This window comes from Teleopsis dalmanni, chromosome X, assembly GCF_002237135.1.
Source record: "Teleopsis dalmanni isolate 2A chromosome X, ASM223713v2, whole genome shotgun sequence".
NCBI classification, from domain to species: Eukaryota; Metazoa; Arthropoda; class Insecta; order Diptera; family Diopsidae; genus Teleopsis; species Teleopsis dalmanni.
In genome coordinates, this window is record NC_051848.1 from 66083924 (window position 1) to 66109871 (window position 25948).

Here is a 25948-nt window from a genome sequence, read left to right on the forward strand (position 1 = left end):
GTGTTTAACAAAGGTGGCTGTATAAAGCATATCACTAGGTGTATTCGGTTGCTCCGAAGTGTGGAGTCTCTCTATTTAACCGACTAGTTATGAAATGTTTGAACATATTAGAAACTGTAGAAAAAATTGATACCAAAGCGATAGGCAATCTATTTTGAACCTTCATTGAACTAGTAGGGAAATGTTCAAACATATTAGAGACTGTAGAAAAAATTGGTACCAAAGCGATAAGCGATCTATTTTGAACCTTCATTGGAAATTGCAACAAATATTTTAATCATTAGTCATAACTTATCTGTTGTAAAGAGTGTTGCTGTGGTTTTGCATACAAATTAGCGAATTTAATCAAGCGACTTATTGTATTTTGGCATACTTCGTAGCGGTCGAATAGATCTAATATTTATTTTTTACTATTTTTAAATCTGTGAAACTTTTTGATTTTGTTCGAATATTTTTTTTTGCAAATAGCTCTAGGGATAAATACGGTGATGGAAGAAATACAGCGAAATGCAAGAATGCACCTACAGCGACTGTACTCTCATCCGAATGATGAAGCTAACGAATTGGCGTCAATAGAGCCAACACGTCGCCTTAAGCGTCTAAAACCTTGTGATCTTTGGTCGCAACCTGTCCGAAATGCGTGATAAATGAACTTGCGTGATTTCTGATTAAATTCTTTATAATTGTTGATTAAAATTGTTTGTTTTGTAACATTTTTTTCTACAGTCTCTAATATGTTCAGACACTTTATAACTAGTCTGTTACACAAAGAGTGTTGTTGTGGTTTTGTGTACAAATTAGCGACTTTAAGCAAGCGGTTTATTGTTTTTTTCACATTTCGTAGGGGCAAATGCACCTACTAATATGCTGAAAGTTTATTACTTCCAACATAGCTTACGTTCTCATTTAGGTGAAGTTTGTATTTCGTTTAAATTACGTTGTTGAAGATAATGCGCTCTCTCTTATTCTTATTGCTTTTTTATATATAAACACAATAGTTTTATTTCATTTATTTATTTTTTAAATACATTAATTGTGGTTGATTTAATAATATTAAATAATTAGGCCATGTGCGAGTTCGAGTAAATTGACGGTAAATTGAGGAAAATAGTAAATTATGTGGGTATGGGAGAGGATGTTCGTATTTATTAGAATTTCGAGTAGGGTCAATTAGATAAAAGTTAGGTATATTACATGTTACCATTGTGAAATTTTTTAAGATGTTTAATAAATAAATAAATAAATTTGAAAACTTTTAATCAAAAGTAATAAATAAGTGCAAAAAATAAATAAATAAATACTTAAGTGCAGTGCAAAAAATCCCTAGGAAATTTTAACTTACTTTACCTCATTTTACTTGAACTCGCACACGGGCTTAATGTTTATATTGTAATAGCACAAAAATGTTTTTGTTACTATCTATAATTTTATAACGCAAGATTTTTTGTATTATATATACTAATTTATAAAAAGGACCATGTGAACAGTTGGACAAAACTTAACCATTTTACAAATAATAAATAATTTTTTACACAATTTTTTTTTGTCTAATTTCTGAGATTAAATCGGTTGTAGTGTGTCTTTAAAAATAACTCGGACACATATGTATACTGAACATTTTTATATATGAATTAATTACTACAATTAAAGATAATTAATTATAGTTGTCATATATGTATTTCTAAAGTTATATTTAAATACAATACAAACCTTCTTTATTGTGGATGTGACAAAGTCGAAAGTGTTTATTACACATTTATTAAAAATTCTTTTGCTTTAATATCAACTTAACATCAAAAACCAATAAAACTTTATAATGCCTAATAAATACTTTTGTGCTCATGAATTAAACATTGAATATGTTCCAGTAAACACTATGGGATCAATGTTGCAGTAAAAAAGTAAACAATAATCTTCTTCGCAAACATTTAACGTATTGAATTAATTCGTTCCGCATCCAAAATCATAAAACCATAACTACCATAAGAACGACGAAAGAAGAGCACGATATTTCTTGCTGGTGACGACGGTAGCACACATTCTTAGTAGTTTTTCAAGACATGGCTCTTGCCACAGGTAAAAAGCCACAGCGAGTGGGGTAGGCTGTAGGTAAAGGCTGCTAGCAAAAACCGGCACAATCACGACCTCACAGGTACAGCTGGTTTGATTTTTAAAATTTTTTAATGTGTTTACATTTTGTACTGACGTCACACATTCATCAGGAAAGACTAAAAAATAAAACAAACAAACGCAACTCCTCACACAATTTCGTTGGCACCTTAGCACCTATGGCACCTTGGCACCTTTTAGCTGAACATCCTAAGACATGCACGCAAACGCAAATGTTCGTGCACTTTTCCATCAGCACCTTCTGATTTACACCTTTATTAACCCGAGACACCGTCAATACACATTACTAGAGAGAATTAAATAAAGTAATCAAATGAAAAAATAAAATTCCTAAACCTCATTTGTTAATTACTACATACACATTCATACATATATAAGTATATTATACATCCATTGAAGATGTGTTTAAATTCAAAAGAAAGCAAGTCAACAATTTAGCTTTGACTTTGCCGAAGCTTAAATACCTTTCGCACAGCCTAAAAGTAAGTTCATATGTTTGCTTTAAGATAAATCTGACTGATAAAATTTTGTCAGTGACATTCGCTTTGATTTTAATACTCAGAAGTCAATTTAGTGATATAATAATAATATTGATTGATTTGATTGCAAACGTGTATAGGCAGGGCCACCCATTTACAGGACAAAAAGGGTACCAGTATAGGGCGCAAGCTTTATAGAAGACATCAATTTATATTGGTGTTATGCATCTCATTCACTTATCTAAAGTAAAAGCGGGTATTAAAAAGGGTTCTTCTAACTTGTGAGATATATGTGTTTGTTTTTTATTCAATAGTGCAAAATAATGGATATAGATCCGCTAAATCTACTGTGCCTCTACAAGAGTGCATCGATTGAAAAATTAAACAGTTATTAGTCAAAAAAATTGACTGATCTACTTGTATGTATATTAATTTCTGAGCTGATCAACCTTCTTTTTAAGTACCAGTATAGGAAAAAAATAAAAAAGGTGCTGGTTCTCAAGATAGTTTCGAATGTTACTCTTTAAAACACATCATAGGTGTTCTAACATATACTATAATCCAAAATATTAAAACCCTTACACCTAATAATATCCAATCTCAATAATAAATCCTGTAAGGATTGTAACACTTACTACTACACATTTATCAATATAATTATTATAATGAACAAATACTATAATTTTGGGTTTTATTAGAGCTGTTGCATTTTTTTTTCTTTCAGAGTTGTAAAAAAACAGCAATAAGTCTGATTAAAACAAATTGGCATTACTTTTAAAATATGTTAAATGCTTTTCTTTGACAGGTGGTTTTTGTTGGGTTTTTATACGATATGAAATATAAAAATTGTAAACACTAAACAATAATTAATTTAAATAAAAAACAACAAAATAAATATTAGAAAGGCAATGGTAAGCCCTTTTAATATATCGTATATTTAAGTTAATTTATCTTTAATTTATTTATGCATTTCAATTCATTAGTAAATGATTGAAATGAATTTAGTAAATGAATTGAATGACTGAAATTTTGGGACATATTTCCAGTAAACATTTACAATAGACTGAGTTTTGAAATGACCTCACTGAAACTTAAGACGTAGAATTTCTTGTGAGTACAACCCAACTCTAAAGATTTTAAGAGCATTGTTGTACCTTCAAACGTTTTCTTTCGTACGTTGCGAGTATTTATTTGCTATGAGTTTAAATATCATAAAATTAATTTTTCTAAATTTTATAAAAAAAGTTAATAAACGAAAAAGGGATTTTCTATAAAACGATGTGTCTGCAACAACACCACAACCATTAAAATTTGCATTAAAATATTGACCATTTCATTTTAATACTTACAGTACACTTATAAAACGCAACTATGGTATAAATGTGTATGAATATTTTTGTCATACGTTACTTACATTCACTCATACTCACCACACTCATCATTCATGTGAGTAGCCGTAAGTGGGCCGATTTACACTATCATGAACGCAACATGAAAATGAACTTGAAAACCGGTTACTTATAGATGCGAAGAGATGATGAGATGATGATAGTGTACAATTGTCTAAGTAGCTTATCGTATACTCTGAATCAATGAGAATACTGAACAAAAATTTTGTAAAAGCGCTGTTGTGTTATACTCTTTGTGTTTTGGTTATGCTTTTATTTTGCGTTGTTGTTGTTAGCATTATAAACGCATGTAGAGTAAGACCACGCTTAACGCTGTTTCGGTTTAGCACTCTTTTATTTCAACCCAAACATTTAAGCAGATTTTTGAAAAAACAGATGGAGAAGAGAATCAATCAATAAGAGAAAATCTACAATATCATGAATGCTGGAATGGAATCAATGAGGTAACAGAAAGATCTTTTAAACGAGTGTGGAAGAACATTTGGTAAGATTAAAGTAAGAGCGAAGACATAGGACGCTCTATTGATATGGATCAAATAGTGGAAAAAATAGTAGAATTAGCGAAACAAACCGGTTTAAATGAAATATGTGTGGAAAATATTGATAGTAGTGATTTCGAAGAAGAACAAAAAAAAGGCGCTTGTAAAAAGGAGTTTGACCACTACAACTGAAATTATGAACCAATTTGTTCAAAATGATCCAAAATTTTGACAGAAGTTCAAAATCAAGACGGGGTGTTATAGATACTTCATCCACTTATCAACAACTTCTTACAGAACGCAAAAGGAAAACGCAAACTACATTAGATGCTTTCTCGACAAAAAAGCAGAAAATTGGAAATACAAAATAGACTGAATGATCTGACTGACTTAGGATTTATTTCTGTATATTGGTTTTATTATTATTAAAAAAAAATAAAATTATTAAATTTAATGCATAAACAATTTCTCAATCTCTCAATCTTCCCCTAACCCAATTATTTACATGTTAAAATAGCCTCGTTTAGCGCTGTTTCGCATTACGCTCTATTTTGATGGAACGTATCCTACGCATTAAGCGGGTCTTACTGTATTTTTATTGTGTTTTTGATTCTTACACATGCATTCATTTGTAATAGATTAGCGGTTGTTTTAAATGAAAACTATATTTTTAATTTTTAAATTGTAATAGTAAGAAAAACAAAATAAACAATATCAGGCAAATTCTTACCGACTGTGACGTGATACTTATGAATAACTCATAACTCACTTATTTCATACTTGTGTTGAATAAAAGTACTTGTGAGTATCATATGTATGAGTTAGGTGGAGTTGAATACACGAAAAAGAAAGCCACAGTAGATATAAGTGAAATAGAGAGAATCTGACTTGACTGTTGAGTAATCATTGTCCTTATTTTTAGCGTTTGAAATTCCATTTTACATTTTGTAGTTGCATTTTGAAACTGTGACTACAAAATCAAAAAGAAAACTTACTTGTGAAGCATAATTTGGTCGTAAAATTCTTCGGAATCTCCAGAAGGGTAGTTCTTCCGGACAGTAATTAAAATTGCCAGCATTAACCTATCCCTAACAACACGCTAACTGTTGATGGTATATTTTACCCCGTAATATCATAAGCAGAAGATTGTATATGCGTAATGTTGGGCATTTTTATTTTAAGAAAAAAAAAACATAAATTATTCATAATGTATTGTTAAATTTTTAATTTTTTAAATGTGAGATAATGGATATAATAATGATAATATCAATAATAATATCATTTTAGGTGCCAATCAAACGAGTCCATCTATTTACAACAATTCAATTAGCTTGTCTAATAATCTTGTGGCTGATAAAATCGTTTTCGCAAACATCTATACTTTTTCCTCTAATGTTGGTCGTTATGATTGGAATACGTAAATCCTTGGACTTTGTATTTACGAGACGAGAATTAAAGATACTAGATGACATTATGCCTGAAGTAACAAAACGTTCTGCAGCAGATGATTTACATCACTTGGACACTGAGGTGGGATTATGTCAGAAGTTTTTATATTGTTTTCCAGGTGTGGATGCGAAACAAAAAAATATTAAAGGTGTGAGTAATAGTGAAGACAGCCATAATAGTAGCACAAAGCAGTTAGAGGCAGAAAGCAGCCTTTTAAAAAATAAATGTAATTAAAAACAGTCCGTAATCATAAAAAAGTAAAAAAAAATAATTTTGATAAATTTTTGCATTTTAACACAAAAAAATTAATTTGTTATATTCAATGCACACAATTAGTGTGTAGTTTGGTGTTATTCAAGTAACCAAAGCTCAACTACATAAGCATATTCAGTATTATATATCATTTTGAATTAGATGCAATAAGTTCCTCGCAATCCGTTCTGACGCGCTCCGATTTGACAACGGCTTTAAGTAAACTCACCTATTCTAAGCAACTTTTTTTACTGTGTTGTAAGTTGATATAGTCTTAACAAAACACCAACGCAATCCATCTAACGCTAATGCGTATATGCAACTTATACATTAATAACGCGAACAACTGATAACAATAAGAAGATGACCATCCATACTTACAGTTGGTGGTTTCCCTGAAACATGTTCCAACTTTAAACCTCGATATATCCACTTATATAGTCTTGTACAGAACTAAGCTGTATCGGCTTGTAGCGTAGTGGGAAAAGTTGCACAGAATAAAAGAGTTTACTTAGATCCATTAATTAGGTCGCCACAGAACTAGGAATAATTTATTTCTTTATTATATACAGTTACATTTACCATGTAATATCGGTTGTCCATGTTATATACTAATGAGCACAATAGTAACTTTTTGTCGATATTAATATAATATAAATTAGTTAATTTTAGTTTAGTTTTTAATAATGAAGTTCATAATATTTTGGAATTAAGTACAATTAAAGCATAACACCTATCGAAATTATTATAATGAAGTATGGGATATATGTTACTGTGTAAATGCAATTTTTTTACTTATGTTGTGTTGTTATAAAGACTAAAATAAGAATTCATAGGAAATTGCTAAATGAAAATGAAAGATTAAAATTAATATGATTAGGCTTGCAAAACTTTGATACCAAATAACAAAATTTTTACGGATGCTTTCAATATTGCTATAGATATATCTAAATATGTTACTTACAGCCTTATTATTTTAACTATATCAGATGAGTTTAATTATTAAGAATGCATAAAAATAAGCTGTTTCATTAAAAAATCGAATAATTCTGTTCATGTCAAAAATCAATTCAGACCTATCTACATGTACGTCTCAAACTCGTTTGATATGTTTAATTTTTTTACTTTGCTTAAAAATTTATAGAAATGTTAGGGGTATCCATATACTGGCGTTCTTGTGTTTAATGTGCAAGCCTATACATTAATATATACTTTTAATATAGCCAGATATATAATTTGTTTACAAAAATATGTTCTTTCATTACACAAATGTCTTCTAACGAATGTTGAAATAAAATTGCTGGTTAGAAAATGGAACTCAACTTCATACTGGATTCACACGAGAGTTTTGTAATTTTAGCTGTCAAAAATATTCACACAACAATTGACAGTTCTTTTAATTAATAGGTCTGCTCCATGAGCTACTTGTAGTAAAACTCAAGTAAAACACAAGTAAAATACAAACTGAGAGCGTAACAGAAATAAAGTGCCAAAGTTCGCTCTTTACACAGATTTTCATTGACCAGCTTTGTGTAAAATCTGGTGAGAACAGCAGTCCCGCAGAAATAAATAAAATAAAAATTAAAATTCAAAACAAAACAGCTGATTCATACATCACGCAAATTTTACTCGAAATTAAATGTACGTGTAAAGTGACAGAGATGTTACGCTCTCTCAGATGCTCTCATTTACTCAAAAATTTGCTGGTGGAACGCACTTGTGTATACACAGTGTTACTTAAAGTTACTACGAGTAGCTCGCGGAGTAGACCTATTATAATCTAGAGTTGCAAAAGTTACAAAATTTTTCGTGTGTGTTTAAGGAAAAAACCCATAAATATAAAAAAAACATTGTAACCAAAGCAAAAATTTATTTCAAACCATTTAGGCCCCGTTTCGTCGGCAAGGTATAAGGTAATTGTGCTTGTTTCGTATAATTCTTATGCTTTTTGCTTATCAACTATAAAGTTTTTAATATTTTCAACATATTTTATTGCTTTTATTGAATTATAAATTTATGTAAACTCTAATAGTAATATATGTAAACTCTGATTGATTTTTAATTACATAAAATAAACAATAAGAAGTTTTTAATTGTAGCGAAATTTATAAGGTTATAATGAAATCTATAATGTACACAAAATTATTTTTATTTGCAGAAATTTATTGTTTACAATAATTTAATTGATATCATAGAAAAAATTTGCCATTATTCTTATAAGTGTACAACCCGAAGAACTTTGTAAAGATTTGTTCGGCTTAGCGCTAACATACACTGTCTGTCTGTGTAAAACACGAAGTGTTAACACAGTTTCAATTCAATTGTTTTTGAAACTGTGAAAAATGTGTCTACACATTCCATATTCATTTGACCCAACTGCACCAAAGCATGGATACCTTTATATTTTTTTTTTTTTTTTTTTTGCAAAACATAAAAGAAGCAGCTGATTTTTAAGTTGATTTAGTCAAAGAGAACATCAATTTTCGTTAAAACACATTAAAAGAGTTTAATATGTCAGTGTAGTCATAGTCTTAATGATAATTTTAGTGATATAATCGAGGGTATATGAAGTTTTCAATAACTTTTGTAGTGCAGAGAGGCGGACATCGGTGATCACATTAAAGTTGTATATATTCTTGATAAACCCAACTATATAAAACGGTTTCGAAACTCATGTATGATTGATTGACTGTTTGTCCGTAAACAGAGACCTTTCTGAGTACAGGCAAATTAAAATGGAACACTGGATGAAATTGGTTAAATACATAAAGTGCAAACAAAATAACTAACATATGCGAGGTGACATTTTTAAACAAATATTTGCATTAAAATTTTTAAAAATTAAAAAAACAATAGGGGTATTCAGGCAACTGATTAGTTGCTTAGTAGTTGATTACAACAAAAATTTGCACACAAAAATGAAACTAAGCAGAGAATCAACTATTTCGATGATTCTCAGATTAGTACAAATTTGATTAATAGTGCTGCCAGTACCAAGTGCCGTAATAATAACTTAAAATAAACTTTAGTATAGAAATTTGTTAGCTGTCTCTCTCAGCTGTTTGAATTGTGTGTAAACAATTTTGCAAACACAAGTATGTTTCACTTTTGCTGTTGATGCTAGTGCTGCCAAGGCATTTACACACAACAAACTAATCAGATTACGCATTTTGGGTCGTTCAAGCAACTGATTAACATCAAAATGCTAAATTTTTTTTGTATGAAGTTTTTGAATCAACTAAGCAACTAATTAGTTGCCTGTAACAACACTGTTTGTGTGAAGGGCACAAAAGCAATTATAGGCCAAAAATATTTTATTTCTTACTATATTTAAAAGTATATATATAATGTATTATTTCAAAGTAATGAAAATTTTTTAAATGAAATGTCTTAAAAACACTATTTATGATTAGCTGTCTTTTAGCAAACATTGATCTAGAAATTCTTTGCTAAAACGATCTAATTTAAAATTTAAAGTTATTGGCAGCACATCATATTTGTCAGTTCTATGGGTGCTACTTTGCCTTTTTAGTTGCGAGTCTATTTTTTTATTTGTCGTTCGCTTTATATTGTTAGCGCTTCAAATCATATAAAAAAATCGCATTGCCAACTATATTTTTTTTCAATTACATCCAACTTTTTTTTCCACATTCTTTATTAAATTCAAATGCAATATATCACCCAGATCAATTAACCGCTCCCCATGTTAGTTGATCAGATATAATTTACTAAATTTCGATATTGATAGCTGTGACTAACTACAAAATTAGTTAGTTCACCAAGTTTATGGTTAACGTTGGTGGTTTCTTTTCTTTTTTGAACCCTATTTTTCAAAGCTGCATACCAATAATTATACAATTAATTCGACTCCTAGTGATATGCATACGCGTTATCGCCCAAAATGATGTATGATATGAAGGTTAAAAAAAATTAAAAAAATCTCAAATTTAAAAGTTGAACCAGTGCTCCCTACTGGTTCACGACCCGTGCAAATAATTGGTGCAAACTTAATATCACAATTGCGTTTTTGCGGCGATGTATGCATAATAACGCAAGCAATGGAGAAAGCATGCAAAATCATCTCCAACTGATATTTCAATAAAAAGAAAATATTTAAAATTGAATGTTTATTAATTTTTTTAATTAATTTCGTCATTACACAAAGTTGAAGAATGTATTTTACACATAAACGCAAAAACGGATTTCACGCAAAAACGCAATCCATGTAACATTGGTTGAAATAAACAAATCACAAGATGGGTTCGTGAACAGAGGTGCTACAAATGGAAAAATATATTTGGTTAACTACCCAGCGATGAAAAATTTCAATATTTCCTAGATACTTCAATGTTTAAAATTTTAAAAACACCGTAATTTTTTATTATTTATGGTAGAAAAAGATCGTATTTGCGAAATGTTAAATGGTACTTCTATAATATAAGAGCGTTCGTTCATCCGTCTGTTATTTTTGTCTTTGAAGTATAGGCCTTTTCGGTGGTTCGCAGGTATGACAAAAAATGCATGCTGGCCTATAGTGACTACGCGAACCATTGGCATCACTGTTGCAATCTATCAAGTGTTATGTTTTGACAGATAGCAAAAATAGCATAATGCCAACAAATTACACTTTGTATACAAATAAATAATTAACATAGATTAAAAAATAAAATGAATACAAAATTAATAGGAAAGGGAAAAATGTTGAAAATTTCAAAATAAAACACTGAAATCTTTCTTTTTTTCCAATTTTCAAATTTACGAAATTTTTGAATTCTATTTGAATTTTTATTTACATATAATTTTTGACATATGATTGCAATATTCGTTGGAGTTTCCAATGAAGGTTCACAATAGTTCGTATATTGCGTTGGTAACACTTTGTTTTTTACTTGCTGTTTTTTGCATACTAGCGAGCCACCGAAAAGGCCTTATTTTAAAATTACAAATACTTTTTGCAAAGCTTACTATGAAACTTGTTTTTTTTTCTTCTATTTTTAATTTTGTCTATTATAGTAATTTTGACAATTAATAATTAATACTTGTGTTTTAATATGATTTGGAAAACTGTGGCTTTAATACGTAAAGCACTTAATATTTATCCAAGTCGGTAGTTCGAATTTCATATCTTAATTCATATATATCTAATATCGACATACGTGCTTTCTATTTTCAGCAACAACCATATCAACTCATTATTGCCATTACAAGCGTTTGATTTATTATTATTATTAGAATGATTGTATATACATCAAAATAAGCTCAAAAATAAATTTATTGCTTTTTAATTTTATTTTGAAACTAAAAAATTTAAATTGAAAAATGTAATTGGTGTATTTTTAAACGTCTGACTTAATTTCTTTAGTAAACGATGTTGAGAATTTTTATTATTATGAAAATAACATTTATTGTACTGAGAAAATTAAAATAAATTGCAATTATTGTCTAGTTACAGGTAGGGCATATATTTACGACTAACTGGTGCGATTTTGTAGGTCGATTTATTATAATAAATTGAAATACCAGTATTATTCCAAATAGATATTTAAGCTGGTCGTTTCGACTTATTATAATAAACGTAACATTCAATTATATCTCTATTATTTACACTACACAATTTCATTACGTTTGACACAAATCAATTAGGATAGCAGAATTATCTCATTGAATAAGTTCAATATGAATTTTTTAATAGTGTTTTAGCTGCAACACATTTACAATTGTTTATCAGAATTCACATCTATTACAATAGGTAACATTTAACGTGATACAATACAAACCTAGCTGGAATATACTACGTGCGTTCCCGTACGCAAAACATTGTACAAATTTGTGAAAGTTTTTACTATTATTCGGTTTGTTCCACGAGCTACTCGTAACAACTTTGAGTAACACTGTGTATGCACAAGTGCGTTCCACCCACGGTTGCCACTTGAAAATTTTTCCTGTACCAAAATTGGTTTAAAAAGGTACCATTTTATTTTTTCGTTCTGTGTTTTTCATAGTGTTATAAATGAACAAAATATAAAATAGTGCAAAGTTGCATTTATAAAAAAAATTAATTGGAAATATCCACAATAAAGTAGGGTCGTCAAAAATGTACCATTTTTTGAACATGAGTACCAAACGAAAAAAAAAGTACCAATTTTGGTACAAAAGTACCATAAGTGGCAACCGTGGTTCCACCAGCAAATTTTTGAGTAAATGAGAGGATCTGAGAGAGCGTAACATCCCTGCCGAAATTTGAAAATGCTACACAGACTTTATTTGTGTGATGTGTGAATCAGCTGTTTTGGTTTGAATTTAAATTTTTGTGTTGTTTATTTGCGCGGCACTTGTCTCCTCACCAGATTTTACACAAAGCTGGTCCATGAAAATCTGTGTAAAGAGCGTAATTTGGCACTTTATTTGTGTTACGCTCTCAGTTTGTGTTTTACTTTTGTTTTGCTACGAGTAGCTCGTGGAACAGACCTATTATATCTATATCCAAAATTATAAATATTCACGAAAATGAGTTTTATATTGAAATTTTAAACTTCGTTTTAAAAAGTTTAAATATCTAATTCATTTTTGCGGTCGAAATTTATCGAAAAAAATAAACTAGTTGATGCAAAATCAATTCTTCAGAGTTTCCACTTGACTCTTCTCAAAATAATGCTTTAGTACTATAAATATATCGAATGACTAAAGAAGAAACAAAAAAAAAATCAGATCTGTCTTTAGTGAAGCTTCAATACTTTTCAAACGGACTGGGAAGATCATACTTTGAATAAATTATTTACTTACATTCTTCAAATACAGGCGACACATTTTTACATTTTTTTCAGATATATATAATGTAAAATTCTATGCAATTATGTTCACAAATATGTCTAAAATTAATTAGGACATTCATTCTAATAGTTAACCAATTTCATTAATGTACAATTTCTATCTGCCTGGACTCACAAAAAGTGGGTTTCATTTAATTAACTTTATTGGTAGGTAAAGAAATTGTTAAGACGGACTTTACTTAACCTACTCGTCTCAACATGTTAGTCAAGAATATAAATGGCTTTTGGGTAACCGATGTCTTCTTCACTATATTAAAATCTTATTAACAGCATTAATATAACTTTAATAGGTTACAGTGCAAAGTGTATAAAAACAGTAAATAAAACAAATAAAGATTTCCTTTCTATAATTAACACATCCATTTAAATATATAACAAAACAGTTGTGATATATATAGATTCATAGTATTTATATTGCAATAACGATACTCTTCGTTTACTACCATTTGCTCCCATCGACCGTGCTCATTTTGACAATTGTTAGTTCTCAGACACTTCATTATATAAATTAAATTTATTTCACTGACAAACATAGATATGTTTTTGGGACTATAGATTGACAATATCGATATAATGATAAATAACGTTAACTTTTTAATGATTTTGTGTCCACAGTCGAGTAAATATTACTCGAATATATCCATGGAATACTTATTCCAATAAAATACTTATTCCAAGTTCAATATATGAGGTGAACTTGTAATGTATTATACACCGATTGTAAATAAAATTTATATATTTATTAATATAATACATGTCATTCAAAAGAGTTGCCTAATACCATGGTTTAATAATAATAATGCCTAATACCACGCCAATAGCTTCTATTTGAAACTTATTGATTAATATAATTTGTTTCGTGTTTTGTGATGGCCCCCGTTCTTTGTGCATTCAAGGTGACTCTTATTTTATGATCATTGAGATGATTCTCTTACACCGAGATGATCGAGTAATGCGAGGTTTGATAACAACTGGCATCAAACCTCGAGTACCATACATGGAGCGAACGTCTTTTTTAGCCATTCCAGTAACCAAATTTAGTTTGGTTTAATTTCTTTAATTTACTTCAGTTGGTATTACTGACACACCGATTTCTCGTAAGTTATGTTCTTTGCAGTATTTTCAGCTTTTTCTGCCTATTTCAAGAAGTTTATTTCAAGAAGTTTATTTCAAGAAGGTTTATTTCGTTGAGTAAATATATTTTTTGTTTGCTTTTCGTTTAAAAATATATTATATCTATCATTGTATAACATTATTTAGTTTCTTGTGTTTTGCATTCATTTTTTTGTTCAAAACTTTACTGTATTCGCTTATAATACCTAATAATAAGTAGTATCTGTATTTTCAGATGTCCAGTTTTTATTCTTGAAATTATTAAATTACTATCGAAAATCGCTTTTATTTGCATTACTTATACGAGCATGTGCCCTGCGTATTAGAGAACTGCAATGAGTACGCAACACTCGAATCATTGATTATGTTTCATTTGACTCTCTTTTTCGTATATTCGACTCCATCTGATTCATACACACAGCTGACAGCATTTATATTGATTCATATACTCTGCTAATATGATACTCATAAACACCGATATTTGACACAAATATTCGATGCAAATAATTTATGTTACAAATCATTCATGAGGATAACTTTACAGTCGGGAAAAATTTGCTTGTGTTGTTAACTTTACATATAATTTGCTACTAAAGCAACCCCTTACTTTATAAACACACAAATTTTTTGCTTAGCAAATAACTACGCTCACACACAATTTTTACGAATGCTACAAATGCGCGAATTATTCATTTTCAATGAGTACATTCATACTCACCCGAGTATATCCTATGATTATTGAATCATTTGCCATTTATGCTACTCTTAGCACTTAGCACCGACATTCGGTAACGAATATACTTATGAATCATTTCTATAGCAAATGTAAATGAACATAGGTAAATAGTGTATAAGAAAAACATTTATACGCTTTTATATATGATTACTTATGAGTGTACTCTGACTGTTAAAATTATGACTCGTTGCAGTTCCCTGATATGTATATATACAAAATATTTTTGCCTGTAATTTAAGTATACCACACTATTCATTTACTAAATTTTATTTTTTCAAAAATAATTTATTTTCAAAAATAATACACTTATTATTTCTTTTTTAATTTGTTTTCAGTTTTTTAAGTTATTAATTATTAATATTAATTTTGTATAAAAAGATATTATTTTTAATAAAGAATTTTGAATAAATAAATACATGAAACTGACTATTATTTTATTTAATTAGAAAAACCATAATAGATTAACATATACATATATACATATGTTCAATTCATTATCAATTGATTTAAACAGTAATTATCACATTTATTATGTTTTCTTTTTTTGATACCCGTGTCCCTTCTCCAGTACCTTACATAAATCGTAGGTACTATGAATACGTTTTTTGATCACTTCAGAGAAAACAAGGTCTTTTATTAAGTCTACTTTATCCATCCTCACTCTAATTAAGTCACTGGGTACTAATTCGCAACATCAATGTGGAATATCAATAAGAATTTCATAAATTTATCTTACGTTTTTGCTTGATTGACCCTCTTTGTTCGCGACTGGATATTCATCATCATCATCCATTGCTATACAGTCCATGTAGAACCTAAGCTTGTTTTACAACATTCCTCCATTCTACTCTATTTTTGGCTTTTATCTTCCACTTGGTGTTATTGATATCTGTCAGGTCTTGTTTTATGCGTATTTTCAAATTATTAGACTTTGTTATGTTCCGAGTCCATAAACTATTCACGTTTTCAATCCGAGGTTTTCGTTCCACATTCATAACTGAATTGTTTTTTAATGGGTTAGGTATTTAGCCTAGCCCGAACCATATGTCTAGTTTCATCGCGCCAGACTCTCACGTTCGCACAAGAAATGGACTTTGCTTGTAGGTCTAGTTGTTAATATGACAAGCATTACTCGCTTTTTACGTACATATAATTATGCGCCTATGTTTATATGAGTATCGATTTTTTCAGATTTAAATCGATATACCTTACCATGCACCTGTTCTTACATCCTCAAACCCATAGGTGATAAGGAAGGGATTCGGAGTTTGAGTTTTAAAAGGACTTAATAAAAGCTTGTATTTGTATACTATTAAATACGGTGGTCCTATGCTCCATTGGGAGACAAGGATGACAGAAGAATTAAATACGTTAATAAGCATGTTATAGCTATGTAAAATTCTCCCAAACTATAACTTCCATATAATTCTACAATCATAATTTCGACTTATATTCTTAATTTTTTCCTATTATAAATGGGGCCTAATATACAATTTTTAGCATTGTAAATCTCTAGGTCCGGACGGCACTATTTCCTCTGATATTCAACATGATGCATACATCCTTCCCTGACTTCTTAACATATACAATAGTTATCTCACACTGCTGTACATCCCTAGCTACTGGAGAATCGCTTCAGTAATATTCTACTGAAGCGATCCTTCATTCTAAATGTACTGAAAGTTTTTGACCTCCACATGAGGTACACCATAAATTTAGCAATTTTCACTGCATCGCAGCATGCATACACTACAGGCAATTCTGTCGACAGAGCGCTCTATGCTCTCAATTCGCAGGTTGATCAATCCATCCACTTTAGAGAATATACACTTGTCATTTTCCTTGATATCGAATTCGCCTTCAATAATTTCTGCCCTAATGGTGTCATAAAATCCTTTTCAAATCGAAATCTTGATGACAGGTTGTTGAAATTTGTAGAAGTACTTCTTAAAACTATGAATATCACCTCCGATATCGAAAATGTTCAATCCTACAGATCAGGTTGTTGGAGAACACCAGAAGATGGGGATCCCTCACCACTGCTGTGGAATATATCCACAGAATGCTGCAATCTGGATGCAGCATTATAGCTTATGCTGATGACATTACTGTCGTTTCATCGGGGACATATCCATAGGTTTTATCCAATATTTGCTGAAAGAGTCAGTGAAGCTACATGTGCTGCTTATTGCTGTACAATAACTATAGGTCCCAGTTGGGGTCTCAAACATCGAAACATCCTTTACACAGGCTCTACACAGCCGTTATCGAACCAATCCTATTCTTATCGACCTGGCCAAGCTGTCACCCTGTAATATTACGGGCTTAGTTAAATTTATAGAACTGTCAGATTGCTTTTATTATACCTTATGGGGGAGTCATTACCTTTTTCGTGATTGATCGTATACTAATATTTTAGTTTATGTTCATACCAACTCTATTATCCTGTGGTACCACAATGGGTCATTATTTGAGGTCAAGTAGGCTTGTGGATACAAGACTGCCACTCCAACTTACCTACCTACATCTTTGCAATTTGTATATAATCGGATGTCATAAAGACTGTGGTAATATTTTTATCAAATTAGTTGTTTATTAATGGAGCTTAAATATTGTTAAATCTTGTTTAGTTGAGACCTTTATTTATAGCTATACGCGAAATATTTTCAAATTCACCGTCTGTATCAGGAATAATACCAATTGTCATTTCTTTCTCTTCCGAATTGTCTTTTTGGAAAGTTATTTGCAATTTTTCTAGGTGCTTATTTACGTATTTTAAATTCAAATGACGTATAGGAAATTGATCAGAAATATTTATAGATTAAGAAGATCTTTCTTGTTCACATTTGAAAACCACCTTTATCCGTTTCCATGCCGTTTTTCGTTTTATAGAGTAAGATTGAAGTGTAATCTCATGGTAACAAATTGAAAGTCATTAAAATTTGAGTTCAAAAGCAAATTCAGTAGAAAAAAGAAAAAAAAAACTATTTATGGATTCTGGATATTCGCCTGAAGCCAACTTTTTTCTTTCTTTCCAATAAATCCAATTTTACACTCAAACATATGAAAATTTCGATTAAAATACAAACTCATATCCTATTAGTGCACATCTCTTTATGTTTAAAAATAATAAATCTTATGGTATTACAATCAGGGGCGTAATCGATGGAGAGCATATGGAGCGATAACCCTTTCCTAAAAGTATAACCATAGCAGTATTCAATAAAATTACATAATGAAAACACGACCCATGCAGTTTTACCTCTTACACCCTCTCTTCTTAAATATCATATATCAATTGCAAAACTTAGGGGTTTTGTGATTACAGGCAGCTGAGTACAGCAATTGAATCAAGATACCCAATTTGATGATCATTAGTAGTAATAAGATAAGAACTAAATGTTGACTATTTTAATACAATAATCAGTTTTTGTTTGATAGTGAGATTATTCAAAAGAAGATTTCATGAAATCTCTAATGATTAAACGTGTTCTGTTTTATAAAGCGAGTTTTATTAGCACTGACTATCATTGATATCTACCAATTGGAACAAAAAGAAAATTTTAGTGCAATTGTCAAAAACTTTCATTTAAACATAATCGTCTATTATCTAGATATATAATTATAAATTTAGTATATAGCAATGAAAAAAATTAGCAAGCTTTTTATTATCGCCATGTCGAAAAAATTCTTATATAATGGACTTATTTTAATAAACTGCGTAGGCTAATGCTTTTATTTGAAATCAAAGTAGTCCTTTTAGTAAATTGTACCTTGTCATTAATATTTAATTTATAAAATAAATAACATTTGTGAATGTTTCAATCACGCATTTGTTTATAAAATGCGAAAAAATATTGGATCATATGATTACATTATAACAATCTTACTTTACCTATAATTATCAAAAATTTTTCATATAGTTATTTTATCAATAATAATTGTATTTTAGCAAAATATTTAATAGTAGAATATTGGAATTTGTTGTTTATATTTTAATCTATTGAAACTGTTATCTTACTATTAAAAAGTATATTAAGCAAGCATTTAATAGATTTATATAATTATATATAATAAATAAAATATTAAAGTAACTCAACGTTCTCACTTGTTAAATTTGTATACGTTTATGTAATTAAAGCAATTATTTTTGAACATATTGCTAAAATATGTAGATAAAGTTTGTGTCAGTATTATATATATACAATTATTTTATAAGCATTTGTGACATATTTAAAACCATCAAAACAGCATTTAAAACAAAAAAAACTGAATAAATAAAATAAATTTATTAGAAAATTTTAAAATTTTTATATTGATTGTATTTTACTTTAAATTGTGTGATCACTTTAACCAGAAGCAATGTTAAATTCGAAACAACTTTGTGTGTGATACTATGTTTACACTTTACAATTACCGTAGCTCAATTAGCAATAATTAAACACTTAAAATCTAGAGTTCACTTCACCACTCAACTACACTACACTACAACTCAATTAGCGAACCGCGAAAAAACGAAAAGATACAAAAACCATCACAAGAATTATTTCTATTAAAATTATCTATTAAAAATTATTTTATTTTATATATAACATTTTTGAAATACGTTTTGTGGTTGTATTTATTTTTTGCTTTCGAATATGTTTAGCATTCATAGTTTTTTTTTCTTTTTTGTTTGTTTTTACAATACATTTATACATGGTTGCCACATTAGAATGTTTCGAAGCGACATTCTCTTTATTGAAATAGTTAGAAAATAATTGTGCTGTTTTGATTCCGATTACCAGTAACCACGAATAATATGTTATTGCGATTAATTGCAATAACTGAGCTAGTGTTATAGAATTGTAAGAAGTTAAGAATGTTTGGACAGCCACTTAAATTGTAGGTATTAAGTTGCAGTCGCAGTAGATGCATTAATACAAAAAGCCAAATTAATAAATTCGTTTCTCCTTTACAAAGAACTGAAACGACATTTATATACGACAACTTTAAAGTATATTCATTATGAGGAAGTTGAAAAATGTTATAATTAATATACAATATAATAAAATGTTTGATATAACTTTTTAAAAAACCATGTTTGCTATTTAATCTTATTGCTATTATACTTGCTATAGCATGCTATAATTTTTAGAATTAATTTCGTATATATTATTGTAAATGTTCAATATGCATTAGTACAACTGGAGCTAAAATTCGTTACATATATTTTGTGTAAAAAGTATCCGAATTCGTTAAATAAAACAATAACTAAATTTTCAATCAATCAGAGTTTATTTGTCGCTTACAAAATACATCCTATAGAGTGCAACTTAACTATACCAGCGCTTGCCACACTCATTCAATCATTCCTTATAAACTGTATTCTACGCAGAGGCAATTCCAGCTTCGAGAACTAATAAAAATTATGTGGAACCGTGTCAGGTGAGTACTATGCATAGGTAGTTTTGTTTTATCTTGGAATACTTAAATGCAAATTACACAAAAACAGCTGATGTAAAGAAACTGGATAACAGATCGCGAACAAATTATGGTGGCATCATTTTTTTCAAATTTTAAATTCTGGATACTTTTTACACACACTGCACTTATGCGAAATAGATAATTAAGATTCGTAACGTATCATTATCAAGAAATACATATTTACTAAACAATTAAAACCCTAGATAAATCTCCAAAATTTGAATGTGTTTATCTAGCCTAGCATTTACACTGGCTTGACTTCAGCAAGATTTTTGCATACACTCTTTTATTTTTTCACTAATAGTGTGTTCCGACTGCCTTCGTTAAGGCAATTTAACGAATTAATTAAGGTCGTTATTCAATTAATTAAAATAATATAAAAGAATTTTTGTTGTTGCAGTTTATTACTTTTTCGAAAAATCTCTTTACTAAGGTCATTATTGACATTTGATTAACCATACAAAGAGCTTTCGTGCTTTTAACCTTAGTTAAAAATAAGTCAAGAGAAACTGCACCAAAAATGTCGAAACAACATTGCAAAATATGATTTCCAAAATGAAAATTATGGACATTTGACATATTTGACACATGAAACAAAATGTATATAAATAAAAAACAAACAACTCAAATAAGTGGTAAGAATTTTTTAAAGTGTTTGTTTTTATAAATATAATATATAGTTGATATATATATGTATATAAATGACTTTACATAACAAATGCACATTTCATATCATTATACGATATCATGTGTTATTTAACAATAAATTATTCATTTGAGGTGGACATGAACTGAAATTAAGCAAATATAACCTCTCCTATAACTTTCACCGAACCTTCTGACACACTAAAGCAGGGTTTGAATTGCAGGTTTGTTTTCACTGGAGATATAACAACTTATGTTAATTAAATTAAGATTGAGTCGTTTCCATTGGCAAAAGTTGATTTATGCATGTGAAAGAGTTTTTCTGCAGGGTTTGAATTGCTGTGACTATTTTCAAGCAATTATTTTTGACTACGAAAATAAAATAAACAAAATGCAAATGCAACAACAAAATTGCACACAATTTGAATGTGTATGCACGCAGCTGCGTACAATCGTGTAGAGTCGTAAGCATAGTTAATGAAAATATTTTGCGTTTTTGTTGTTGTATTTGCATTTTACTTATTTTATTTTCGTAGTCAAAAATAATTACTTGAAAATAGTCACAGCAATTCAAACCCTGCAGAAAAACTCTTTCACATGCATAAATCAACTTTTGCCAATGGAAACGACTAAATCTTAATTTAATTAACATAAATTGTCAAAACTGCAGTGAAAACATGATATAACCTATACAAACTTTTGTTCTGAGATAAAATTCGAAAATAATGCGTATTTTTACATAAAAATCTTGCCAAAGTCAAGCAAGTGTAAACGCCTAGTAAAGGATGTATGCGTGATGGGTTAGTGTTGCCGTTTTTGTAATATTTGTATACGACAGATTGAAAAAAAATTTTACACATTGTAACTTTGTTAAATATTTATATTTGATATTTTGTTGAAATCTCGAATATATTTCAATCGAATTAATAATGATTGTTGAAAATTGCAATTTTAAAAAACTTATGAATTACATTCACATAATACCAGAATGTTATGGGCAACATAATTATATGGCACACCATATATATAATATATAATATTAATCGTAATTTTTTCTCTCAGAGTTGGTAAAAAATACTTGCAACTCACGAATGAAAAAATTATATGCTACAACAATGCTCTTAAAATCTTCAGAGTTAGGTTTTACTCCCAACAAATGTTTAAGTCTTAAGTTGAAGTGCAGCCACATTCAAAAATCAGTCTATTGTGAATGTTCACTGGAAATAATGTATAAAATTCCAGTCAGCCGTTAAAATCTTATGAGCATCTCATTTAATAATAAAATCAAATTCATAAATAAATGAATTAATTTAATTATATAAATTGAAAATGTTTAGCATTACTCTTCAAATATTCATTTTGTTTTTTTTTATTTGAATTCATATTATATTCATATTATGCACAACACAACAAAGAACATATGTCAAAAAAAGTATTTAACGTATTTTAAAAGTGATGTTAAATTGTTTTAACCAGACTTAATGCTATTTTTTTACAACTCTGAAAGAAAAAATTATGGATTATCTTAATGAGATTTTTCGTTATATAAATTATAGAGAATATAATGATCACATTAAAAAAAAATTGTTCTGCATATTTGAAATAAAAGTCGAATATGAAAATAATCTATACAATCTTAATTTTCATATTTGAAAGCCTCTCAACATCATTTATTAAAGTTATTAAGTCAGACGTTGAAATTATTCTTATAGAAAGTGAACTTCATTGTAGATACTTTTGTGTTCCAATGAAAAACAATTCATTAAACAAATATAAAAGCGTAAAAAGAATTGATTTGGTAACCTCACTACAAAATTTTAATTTTGATAAAACATTGAACTGGTGTTTCAGCTGTTTACACTGGCAGATGATCCATTTTTACACAAACACTATATTACGGATCGTTATCATGTTGAAATATATATGTTTAATTATATTTCTTATGTGTACCAAACATTAAGAGATTGTGACGAAATACTCGTCAAGCTTCCATGCATTTCATTATATGCTTTAACGCGGAAGTTTTAAGAATTTAGTGTCGCTACAGTCATTATAGGCTCGTCCTATCGTACCAGTAAATTTCTCTCATGTCCTATTTTTCCATTACATATTTAAATACTGTGTTACAATATTACGATATTTCAATGTTCAGTATCCTGCAAACAATTTACCGGCAGGATCACTGCTGTACATAAAGTTTAATTGTTATTTAATGGATGTCGCCACTTATTAATCTGGACACTACATATGATGACCGTGCAGTAATCTCTTTAATCTAAACAATCCAAAAGAAACATTACCTAAATCGTCCGTACGCAAAATTTTTAACTTTTTTTCTCTATTTTATTTTCGTATTTCTATTTATTCCATATGTAAACAAACTATTTTATCAAATTTTTCTTACTTTCTTCGTTAATTCAACATGCTGTATATGCAATTTTTGTGAATTTTTTTTCCAAAATTGATACACATATATAACAGATAAAATATTAATGTTTGTTATGATTAAATATTATATTTAATTACAATATAATAAATTATAAATGATTTATATGTGAACCTAATATATGTTAAATGACACATGAATCATAGCATGTACTCGAGTGAATGTACTCATCGAAAATGAATGATTTTCGATTCAAACCGTTTTGGTATTCGTAAATATTTTGTGTAAGCGCTATTGTTTGCTAAGCAAATTATTTATCTATATTTTTATTCTTTATGTGTGTTGCTGTTTAGTGTGTGTTGTAGCTATTAGCAATATAAATACAAGTATTCTGTTGGTATTCCCAAATATTATGCGTGCATTAAGTTATGATTGTTTTACTTGGAAATTATAAATCATCTGCATAATTTTTGTGTCGAGTGTCGGTGTTTATGAATATCATATGAGAAGAGTATAAATCATTATAATTGCTCTCAGATGCATGCATGAGTCATTAATGTCCAGAACCGGCCGAGCAGGTTCAACAGTACAGTGTTTTTCACCCACGTATCGGTATATTGCGCCGATAAACATCTCATTGAAACTCCGAGGAATTCAGCTGGTACCAGTTGAAGTTATGTGTTTGGGCATAACTTCCTCCTTGATGAGAAGCGAGGCATATTCAACGTCTCTGCTGATCTTTGGGTTATAGCACCCGGTTGGAAAATGCAGCTCCACATTAAATGATTGTAAATGAATACAATCATTCCACTCGCATTAGTTTGAGTTTTAAGCACAATTACCACGACACTCCCTTTAAGAACTCAAGCTCAATTGTCAAGACAGTCAAAGCTGCGGGCCCTGTCCCTCGTGCTACCACATTTTCCCCTCTGATCGGGTATCGTAAGCAAAATTCATTTTCTACCAGTAATACTCTAAACAGCATCGGGAAAGTACCCACAACGGACGGACAGCAAATAAACACGGACGGATTACAAGCAGAAGATAGGGGAGCTACAGAGCTGAAATCTACCATCTAAATACACAATGCACTCATAAGTGCAAACATGAACCTACTCACACCTGCTGCCTCAGTTGGCCTACCAAGGCACGACGACGGTTAAATACTGCACATGCTACAAGTACCGTACTAACAATATACCCATCTGCTGTTCTCCTAACACCCATCACATCCAAGTCTCTTACATTCTCATACAAAAGACGCTCACAAAGAACATACATCAGTCCGAGGAGTCAACTAATGTTCCTTTATATAAAAATGCATTAACGGACTTATGGTCCGTTAGGAGATAGCCATGACTCAAGCCGAAACTAAAGTTTGGTCTATTCCTAACGAAATTAACACCTCAGATATATTAATAAGTACGTGTTCGCATTTATTTCCTATAGCTTGCCAACTAGATGTCACATTCATTCAGTAACATCGCAATCTGGGACTTGTTTGACATCTCTACATTGATATCACTCAGCTAATCAGCCTCCGAAAATTTCAATCCCACCTTTAGCTTCAAAGCAATCGCAACGTTCCAAGTCAAGAGGGGGAACCCCCAGTAATACCTGGAAAGCATCTGTGAAGACTGTATGGCAAATCGGCAAACAACCTAATGAAATAATGCTGATAAGAAAGCACCTTCCTAAGGCCATGAGATTTGACTTCTTCGCACCATAAAGACGCCCCATATGTTGCGCAAACGCACCGTTATGTATGATACGCACAACCCGTCTACTCAGACTCTGTTCCTGCCTAATTACTCTGCGTACCTGTCCTTCCAAATCTGTCAGTTGCTCCTTCACCCGAACCAAGTGAGGAATAAAACACATTCTTTCAACTATGGTTATACCCAAGTATTTTCTTTGCGTCGCAATGCACAGGGCAACATTCCTACATGGGTGCCTATTCGAGAACAATTTTCCCTTAAAGAGCATAGTAACCGTCTTATAGAAGGCTACGTCCACTCCAACCTCAGCACTTCACCCATTCATAATACGAGTGTATAGTCACGTTATCTTACGAACCTTTTCTCTTAAAGTTTTAGTTGCAATTCCTTTTTATCACTTGAAATTGAACATAAAGACTAAGACAATAGACTCAACTTTATTTACGCTTTTTATTTCTCATAACCAAAAAAACACACTTCAGAGCCTATACACATAAAGGCCACAATACAATGCATCTTAATATAGAAAAACTAACACAATCACTATAAAACCTACAATACAATGTACATTTTCTTAATTCTTAACAACTCATACACTCCACACTTATAATTTCGATCTTCATCTGCGACTGACCTTCAACCAGGATAAACATATGCACAACAATACTCATATGCTTCCAATCTACACAAAACTGTATCTATCACTAGGTTCCATATATATGGACCAGCAACAGAATCCTACGGAGATCCATACACAACACCCATCACTACTTTCACATTCTTACCTACAACACAAGCTCGCCTTCCAGCAAAGTAGCTTCTTCATAAAGGCATCCCTCGGCAACCCGATTCACGC

General features: G+C 30.0%; 1 protein-coding gene across 3 annotated transcripts in view; it reads left to right on the forward strand.

The window, feature by feature from the left end:
* LOC119688075 (sodium-driven chloride bicarbonate exchanger) overlaps positions 1-25948 on the forward strand; it is an 85346-nt gene that overhangs the window by 45012 nt on the left and 14386 nt on the right. For 2 of the 3 annotated variants that reach the window (XM_038102710.1, XM_038102711.1), the window contains one exon: positions 5785-6027. In XM_038102710.1, coding sequence (XP_037958638.1) covers positions 5785-6027 — 243 coding nt within the window. Of the gene's footprint in view, positions 1-5784; positions 6181-25948 lie in introns of those variants that run through there. The other variant, XM_038102712.1, reaches the window with a different exon arrangement.